This window comes from Camelus dromedarius, chromosome 4 (assembly GCF_036321535.1).
Source record: "Camelus dromedarius isolate mCamDro1 chromosome 4, mCamDro1.pat, whole genome shotgun sequence".
Taxonomy (NCBI): domain Eukaryota; kingdom Metazoa; phylum Chordata; class Mammalia; order Artiodactyla; family Camelidae; genus Camelus; species Camelus dromedarius.
This window is the reverse complement of record NC_087439.1, coordinates 49,716,950-49,727,179: the sequence shown is the minus strand read 5'-3', so window position 1 is coordinate 49,727,179 and position 10,230 is coordinate 49,716,950. Positions and strand designations below refer to the sequence as shown.

Below are 10,230 nucleotides of genomic sequence, written 5' to 3'. Positions count from 1 at the left end.
CAGTGCTTTGAGGGAAGTTTATAGTATTAAATGTTTATATTAGAAAAGAAAGCTTTGAATCAGTCTAAGGTTCCATATTTAAAAACTATAGAATGTAGAGCAAGTTAAACCCAAAGCAGGTAGAAGGAAAGAAACAATATTTAAGAGCAGAGAAGAAACTGAAACTAACAAAACTATAGAGAAAAAAACCAATGAAACCAAAAGCTAGATTTCAGGGTAAAAAAATCAATAAACTTGATAAACCTAGTGCACTCATTATCTATTCATCAAAAAAGTATGAAAACATATTAATTAGTCAATCTCTCAGACTGACATGTAATTTCTACTTTTCCTGGATTTAGGGTACCAAATGAATTAATATAATATCTACTCATCCAATATTCAAATCAATTAACAAGTAACAAGTTGGACATCTAAAGAGTTTCACAGAAGATACAAGTTGGCCCTTCATATCCGCAGGTTCCACATCCAGAGTCAACCAACTGCGGGTCAAAAATATTCAGGAAAAAAATCCAGAAAGTTCCAAAAAGCAAAACTTTAATTTGCCTCATACCAACAACTTATTTACACAGTATTTACATTGTATTTATAAGTTTTTACATATCATTTACATTGTATTAGGTGTTATAAGTAATCTAGAAATGATTGAAGTATACGGGAGAATGTGTATGGGTTATCGCAAATACTATGCATTTTATATGAGGGATTTAAGCATCCAAAGATTTTGGTATCAGTGGGAGGTCCTGGATGACTGTAGTTACATTAAACCCAATAATGCACATCATTCAGAAGTCATCAAATGACAGGATAGACTGTATCTATCTTGATTTAAAGTTTCTTACTACTTATGACTTTAAATCACAGATCATGCCACTTACTTTAAAAATCAGTACACACCTAACTATTTTGGCAGCAAAGCCTTTAACTCTTTGGTCTGCAAACTAGCTTTCAGTGATAATTTTTAGCTTCTGTGACTTGGCTTGATGGACCCAAATTTAAAAGACAAAAGCAGGTAATTAAATCACCATAACTGAATGTCAAGTTTTTTATTTCTAATGCATTCTATTTTGATGGTGATTAACTCAACACCAGAGAGAAACAAGACCTCTCTCAGAGGGATCCACAGTAAGTCTTAAGAGTAAATATCTCAACTTGGAATAAACAACGATTGTCTATCAATGTTCCTCATATTAAAATAACACAGCCAGTTGTGATGACTAAGATATCATAGACCATGTTGTAATATCTTTATATACAAAAAACTCAAAGAAAAAAGTCTAGATTTTATATACTGAGTACAAAAGGTATTTGTTCAATGAAATTAATATTATGGGATTATTAAAAGAAAAAATGATCATTCAGAATAAAACAAATATACAAAAATATATACAAAAAAACTGTCATAAAAATTGTGCAAAAACACAAGTAACTTGGGATTTTTTATTTTAATAATAATACACATTACAAAATTAGTTCAGGAAAGCTGTAATAAATAGCAGTGCGGTCAAAAGAGACCCAAAGATTATGTGGAATTTAGGCTAAGGAGAACCTAATACATCCCTTATGAGGTATAAATCTATAATCTTAAAAAAACTTGTAGACCTCTTTAAAAGCCAAACAGATGCCAGACTGCCTGGGTTTGAATTTCCACTCAACCACTTACTAACTCTATGACCTTGGGCAACATATTACCCTTTTTTTTTTGTCTCCATTTCCTCTCCTGTGAACTGGGAATAGTAACCTTCATAGTTTTTGTAAGGATTAAATGAATTAAAATATCTGGGGCATAAAGAGAAAACATAAAATATGACTACCCTAGACATTTTCAAGAAATGACTTTTACATCTAATTGTTTCATAGCATCCCTGGCTTTATGTAAAATATTAGATAAATTGGCAAAATATAGCATATAACCCTTAGTGCTTATATATAAATTTTTGTTGATACTTCTGTGAAAACTATCCTCACTTCCCCACAAAAGCAATAAAACAGTATTATTAAAATATTCTGTCTCAAAAAGAAGTTTCAGAAAAAAAGTTCCTTGAAACTATCCCTTTATCAAATTATAGCTGTTCTGTTAAAATGTTTTTAAGTTCAATAAAGTTTAGATATGAAAAATGCTCTTAAATGGTAACCTGTTCCAGAAGTTACTCACTTTATAATCATTTGCATTTTCTAAGCACATATTGTTAAGAACATTTTTCCCATGACCGGGCTCACCGTGTATCTAGCAAAGTAATCTTGGGAGTATGGAACACAAAGTATAGCCTTAGAAAAGACACTGTTTATTCCATATATAAAGCTCAGAGAGTGGCTTTCAGAAAGATGGAAAGAAAGTAAAAACACCAGCCATACAGTGGTTCGAGCTTTATTTTTATAAGCATATATGTGTCAAGAAAACAAAAATTTCAAAATATAGAGTGCAACATTTCAAATGAATTCATTCAAAATTATTTCAATATGTACACAAATAACAGTATAAAGCACATGTATACGATACATTATATAATTTGTTTTGGTTTTAAGGTTTTGAAAAGCAGTGTTTTTGGTTTTAAAATTTTGATACCACTATCTATTATATCATTCAAGTAACATATATTTCAAAAGTTAAACTTTTTAAAAATAATAACTAAATTAACACATAACACTAAGGCAATCTGATAGATGAGCTGCCTTTACCACGATCTTCAAAATAGTGTTGTTCAATTCTTCTACAGAAAGCAAGGAGGTTGCTATAGTTTTTCACCTTCTCAGAAAGTTCATCATTGGTCAGCTGCGTGGTAAGAATGGTGTACAGATGGCCAAATACCAGCGCATCTAGTTCAGTTGGCCTAAAACAAAAGCAGAAATGAGAGTAACATGAACAGTGTTCAACTTGTATGGTAGAATATATACTATTTTGTAAACATTTTATTCATCTATTTAAATGGAAAAAGTCACATAAGAAATAAATCCTACCCCAACTTGACAGAATTTATTCTATTTTATTGGAGTTTCTCTTGTAAGATATGAAAAAAATCTTTTAAACTATGATTTGTTACTCGTGAGACTTGCTTTTTTAAATAGTAGTATCATTTAAATGTGTTAAAGTAATATTAGTGTAAATGACCATATTCATTTTATTAATTTATTCACTAAATATATACAGTAGGTCTCCATTGTGTCCAGAACAGTGCCAATTGCTAAAGATATATAAATAAGAAAGATACTCTAAAACACAGACACAAAACATAAACTACCACAACACACTAAGTGCTTTAATAGATGCATAAGCAAAATGCTGTCAAAGCAGAGAATTTCACTGTGGCACTAGGATAACAAAATGGTATCTGACTACCCAATCATATTAACAACATGATTTAACTTTAATTTTACCACTTTTAAAGTAAACTTAATTTTCTAAAGGAGATATAATCATAAAGATGGCTTCAACAAAAATTTTTCTAGGGTTTTTTCCCTTTAATTATGTATCACTAACAAAAAAAAAATGAAATTTATCTACTTTACTACTAACTGGTCTATAAATGGGACATCACCAATCTACACTATTAAAATAATTACAGTTGACCCTTGAACAATACTGGGTTTGAACTGCGAAGGCCCACTTACAAGTGGATTTTTTTCAATAAATATGTACTATAACACTACACAATCTGTGGTTAATTGACTCTGCAGATGAAGAACCACAGATGCGGAGGTCGGAGTGTAAAGTTATACGTGGATTTTTCAGCTGCAGCAGAGTGCTTCCAACCCCCATGTTGTATTGTACTAGCACAATATTATTGAAAGGAGAAAAGAACACCATTATTATGAACTAATTATTGCTGTCAGACAAAATTATTGAGAAAACACGTCAGTCCACCTGAAATGTGAAAATGCGTTACAGTAATCTGGTTTGGTAGAATAGATTTTGGGGTCCTTCAAATCCTAATTCTGCCACTTACTAGCTATGTGGCCTTGGTCACTCTTGAAGAATGACCATTTGTAGCTGCATGGCTTTCTATCTGATCTTCATGCCATTAATTCCTAAATATTTATCTCCAGTCCGAGTCTCTCCCCTAAACTACAGAATCATATATTCAAAGGCCTACGTAACATCTCCACTTGAATGTTGAATAAGCATCTCAAACTTACTTGTCCCCTCATCTTCCCAAAATAAAAGTCACCACTATACACCAGCTGTTCAAGGCAAAAATTTGAGTTACTGAATCCTCTTTCTCTCACCTTCCCATATCCATTAGCAAGCCTGCAGAGACACAATCACCAAAATATATCCTAAATACCACCACTTATCTATTATTAACTCATCTGAGCTACCATCATCTCTCACCTAGACCACTCACTGCACTAGCCTGCTTCTGAGACTTCCTGCTTCTACTTACTGCTTCTGCTATTTTTTTTAAGTCACCAGATCATACCACTTCAAGCATAAAATATTCCAATGAATTTCTATTCCACTTACACTAGCATACCAAACTGCTTACCCAAAGCATACAAATCCTAGATGACCTTGCCCTGGTTTACCTCCTCCTTAGCTTCATCTCCTACCATTTTCAATACACAACCATACCTGGCTTTGCTTCTTCCATTTGAACTAACAAACTCTAGACAATCTTAGAGCCTTAACGCAACTATTCCTGCTACCTGGAATGGAACACTCCTTCTTGACCCTTACTTCATACCACTGGCTCCTCCTTGTTTTTAAGAATATAGCTTAAATGTCACATTTTAAAGCCTCCCTTGACCACTTAAACTAAAGTGGCCACAGAGTCACTTATTGTGATATGATCCTATTTTAATTCTCCATGTGGCACTTAAAACTATCTAAAATTTGTTTTGTCTGTCTCCCTCTACCAGGATACTGTCTACTTGTTTCCTGCTGTGTTTCTAATACCCAGAACCATGCCTGGCCCAAAGTAGGTTCTCAATAAATATGTGTTTAATGAATCAATAAAAAGATGAAGTATTTCTCATACCACACTATAACTGTTTACTTAATGTTTTCCCCATTATACTCTAAGCTCTTTAAGGTAACACTGCATGTATCTTTATACCCCCAATTCTTAGCAAAGTATCTAAGGAAATGAATAGTTATTTTCTGAATGAATAAATGAAATAGAAAAGAAAGTATCCTGCCTAAGTTGTGTAGGATATTTAATTTTTCAATAGTAGTTATTCACATTCTCCCAAAGCCTTCCTTATTTTGACACTTTCAAGTTAGATGTGCAATTTATGGCCATGTTTCAGGGTAGTCAACAGGATAGCTTAAAAAAAATGACAAGTGTCCTGCTGACACAACAGCACCGTGATCCTATCATTATAGATGAAGAATCAATAACAAATAGAAACCTAAAAAAAAAAAAAAACAAGGATGTAAAGATGGATAAATGTAGAGTTGAGGCACTTTGTGAGAAGTAATACAAACACCAACTTTTCCAGATCCCTAAACATATTTCTTAAAAGGTGTATCTTATTTTACCAATTTAGGATTTATTTACCTAATCCTTATTTAGGATCAACTACCCTTCTTGTACTACAGCCTAAAAAGAATATATTCTCTGATGTAACTTTCAATAGTATAGATGGGTGTCTTTTATCAATAAATGAAGGCTCTGAATGAGGTCAGGTATGAATGTATGTTCAAACCAGAGTGGTCTAGTACTATCCCTGCAGTGGTCAAAATGTTATTTGCTGCAAATATACATCCACATAATTCAAAAGGTGCTGAATTATAATATGGGTAACGAGTATACAAAAACTGATCTGAAGTTACCTAAAGACAGCAACTTCATGACAAATTACTTTTAGCACATCTAACAGGAAGCAGAATACAATATACTAAATCAAATAAAACACACACATAACTTTTAGTGCATATTTTTTGTAATCCTTACAAATTTCAGCAACTACTTATATTAACTGACTGATATAAATAAATGATGGATTCCCATAATTCCTTCTTTTTAAAAAGTACACTTAGCAGTGGGGACACAACTATGTACTGCTGATACTTACAGAATTATACACATGTAAGTGTCAGTTTTACTACATGTAAATTACATCACAATAAACTTGGCGTGAAAAAAAAAAGACAATAAACCCAGAAAAATACTTACAACTCCTATGAGAGACAAGGACAAAACATTACACTTTACCCAATATTTCCACTGAATTGTTTAATCAAGCCAAGATCTTCATGTACCTCCAGTTTTAATTACCTTTCCTATATGATATGAAGAGAAAACATAACATTTCCACCCTTCTGTGAATTGTAATTTGGATATAGAGAGCAACTCTCTTCCTAAGATCTTTAACACCTTTCATACATATTATTGCATTTATCTTTATAGACTTTTTACTAGGAAAACATCCCAGGGTGACAAATATAATTTTAAAATCCTTATAATTTGTTGCCTCTTCATCTTGCATTATCATTCTTTCCACATTTCAGTTGGTTATCTACTATTATTTTTTTCCAGTTTTATTTAGAAATAATTGACATACATCCTTATATAAGTTTAAGGTGCACAGCATGATGGTCCGATTTACATATACTGTAAAATGGTTATCACAGTAGGTCCAGCTAACATCCATCAGTTATCTACTATTTGAATATCATGAATATTCTCATTTGAATATCAAAATAAAAGCAACACCGTAAAATGTGAAAGTTTTCCTAACCTCTCCCATTAAAAAATGTTTTGTATTCATCTTTTTTGTGTTCTTCACTTATTATGGTTCCATGTTTCTTTCTCTCTGATACCTTTTACAGTCTAGTTTCAAAAACATTAATTTTGTCTGAGTGTTCCCTAATTTTTCCTTCCCATTACGCCATTAACTGATCATGCCTTCATACTAACAAAAATAATCCTTATTTTATTTTATTTTTTTTGGGGGGTGGTAATTAGGTTTATTTATTTATTCATTTTTTTAATGGTAGTACTGGGGATTGAACCCATGACCTCGTGCATGCTAAGCATGCACTCTATCACTGAGCTATACCCTTCCCCACCTACATATCTTTTCTTTATATATCAATCACTGATCTTTAGGACCATCACTCAAGTTTATAAATCAAGCCCCTTGCCATCAACTTTGCTATATTTTGCCTTCGGATATTTTTGAGAGATTTCTCCCTAATTTTCTTAACTAGTGATTTCTTAATTGAATAAACCTCAACGGAAATCCTATTTCTCCCTGAAATTTTCCTTCAGATTCTCAAAACTGCAATTTTTGCATCATTTCTTCAAAATACTTTCCTATCAGTATATGAAGGCATATTTTCAAATTTTACCATTTACTTAACGGTTAATAGTATTTTTTCTTTTTCAACTCTAACTCCTTTTCCAATTTCTCATTCATTTTAATCAAGTTTTAACCAATATTTATTCCTTTAACTAACAGGATTTATTTGGAAAACACATAGACCTGCAAGGAGCTCATAAATGTTTTAGAGCAATATAGCTCTATCTTAATTACATTTAGAAAAATATATATATATAAATTTTCTACTTCTTCTTCCCCTTTATTAAAAAGGTAACATAAAAACACCACTTTAAGTTTTAGTTTTTTATCCCAAATCCACACTCACCAGGTGAAAGGGAACAAATGACCAGCTCTTTGTGTAGGTGTCAAGAGATATCACATCAGCAAGGTCACAAGTATGCAACAGATAGCACAGACTTTGTTTGAGTTGCATTTTAGAAATAGGATTTAAATATTTAAAAGCTTTAACAATATATATAATGAAGGATGAAAACCCAACAATTGTTAGTATCTACCCTGTATTTTTCCTCTTTTTTCAGATTCACTTTCCTTTTTCCTTTCTACCATTTAGCATCTTTGTCCTCTTTTCCCAATTACCTTGTGTTGCAAGATCTCCCTCAACTACCTCTCCCGTTCTCTCAAGTAAAGCCACTGAGTTTCTTTTGTGAGGCCTCTCAACATGACCAATAATGTAAGCTAGGAGAAAAGCTGATTCTAAGTTTAGAGGGTAAGAGGAGGATACATAGGGAAATACATTTTAATATTAGTTAAACAATTGGATAAAATTAAAATTAAAAATTAAATCTATTGTATTCTTCAATCATAACTGTTAGTAAAAATGTTTATCTAAGTCTCATACAAGGTAAAATTATTTTAAAAACCTATATCTTAATATCATTTAAACAGTTTCTCAATAGCAATCCTTGGTTTTTTATTTTTAAACCTTGGTTTTTATACCTACTTTAAATTTTGAATTTCTCATTACAAGTTTAAACATAATTGTACTCTTATGAAGAAAAAAAATCTTGATATTTCTACTGAATCACATGCCAAATGATACCTGGTTACTAACTCTTTGACATGGAGCTTACTTAAATGAGGAGAAAAATAAATTAGAGCTTTTATCCTGGCCTCCCATGGATACAACATGCATAACAAAACTAACTCCTAATACAGCATAATATACTTCAAACAATAAAATACACCCCTTCTGAGCTTTTCAGCTCCTAAGAATTCCCATAGCAGAAAGAAAAGGAACTACAAAATACTAACATTTGAATACATTTCTTTTGTATTAGGGACTAAACAACTAGAATCAGCATAGCAAACATCGCTAGAACTAAGAACATAGATGTAGAAGTTTTATCTACCAGGATTTCATGGTTTAAACTCTATGACCTTTCTGCTTCAGAGAGCAACAGACCCCAATTCTATCTGAATATCAGTTATATAGCATATACATTAGTATCACTTCAATATTTCCAAGTTATCATCACAGTCATTTTTGCTACAAATATTAATATCTCTACCAAAATATGTCTGATATAGCTATATAGATAAATGCCTATGAAGATACAATGAATAATACCAAATAAAACTTTTTAAAAATTACCAATCTAAAAGTCAAGAGATTTTTATTAAAAAGCCAAGAAAATAGTAGAATTCTAAGCAAACCATTGAGTTAAAATGCTAATAATTTAAACTCATCTTAAACATGATCACAGGATAGCTGATTCTGATATATTAAAACTGTAACTTAAAAAAAAAGAAAAATTCATTCTTTGCCTACATTAGATATTATTTTCCAAATTACAAAAAATTCTGTCTTAACAAAACATGAATTACTCAATTTACATTTATATACATATTTAATCTATATCCTTCACAGTCACCTCTATGCTTTATAAATATTTTTATTAAATTTTAAAAGAAAAGTTCATAATAGCGCTCATCTATCCTACAGTATGTTTTATTGTTTTTTATTCACTTTTCTAGTCCCCAGAGTATCATTCTATACAAACAGATATGGCTACACTTCATGTTTTAATAGTACTTTGCAAGTTCAGAATTTTGTTAGGATGTCATAGCTCCACACACAGCACTTTGAACTACCTCTAGTAGAACCTCTATCACATCATACAATAATGACTTGCTTACATGTCTGCCCTCAGGAGAAAATTCGTGAAGGCTAGGATGGCATTTTAGAAATCTTAGGCTGCCAGAAGCTAGTGCTGTGCCTGACACCCAAGAAATTAATTGGTTAATGAGTGCAAAAATGAACTTCAATATAACTCTTTTCGTAAATAATTCTTGATAAAACAATTTCTCTATGATATGATATGTACGGTAAAATAATACAGGAAAAAAAACTAACTAAAAAGAATAAAATTCTTACTGCTTATTGAAGAAATATGGCTGTGTCCCCAGTCTCTGAGAAAGAGCTTGACAGCACTGGTCTACATCTTCTAAGACCTAACACAAACAGACCCCAAAGAAAAATATTTAAATTAGCAAAACAATAAAATGTGTCTAAAACTTAATTTGTATCATAGTTTATAATAAAAATATAAATTTAGGTAACTTTTTATAGTACATTTAAATCAGACTGTACACCACATATAAAATAATACCTTCTACATAAGAAATAGGAAGAAAAAATTTGAGAGCATATTTCCTTTAAGTGCAAGTACATTTAAGTTACTTATAAGAATTACTATCAAGAGTTTTTATCTCAAAACTCTACTCCCTACAAAAATGTCTTCCTGAATTCATATAATCAAATGACTTCACATATATTAAAAAATCTGCTTCATAAAGCTGGCACTGCTGACCCATCATGAGTTAAAGCATTTGAATTGTTTTCCCACTAGTGGAAACAGATTTTATTTACTCCATCCCTATTCATTTATCCAATCCCCCTTGTGGCCAAAGGCACAACATCAGTGAGCTGGCTGGCTAGAACTA

The 10,230-nt window shown here is 31.6% G+C and overlaps 1 protein-coding gene across 1 annotated transcript in view; it reads right to left on the bottom strand.

Annotated features, from left to right (window-relative positions):
- Positions 1 to 2,352: 2,352 nt before the first annotated feature.
- The window catches only part of MTX2 (metaxin 2), a 58,694-nt gene continuing 50,816 nt past the window's right edge, over positions 2,353 to 10,230 (bottom strand). Inside the window, exons 9-10 of the mRNA XM_010991152.3 lie at positions 9,662 to 9,738; positions 2,353 to 2,831 (exon numbers count right to left, since the gene is read on the bottom strand). Of these exons, the coding sequence (XP_010989454.1) occupies positions 2,648 to 2,831; positions 9,662 to 9,738 (261 nt within the window). The 3' untranslated portion in view covers positions 2,353 to 2,647. The remainder of the gene's footprint in view (positions 2,832 to 9,661; positions 9,739 to 10,230) is intronic.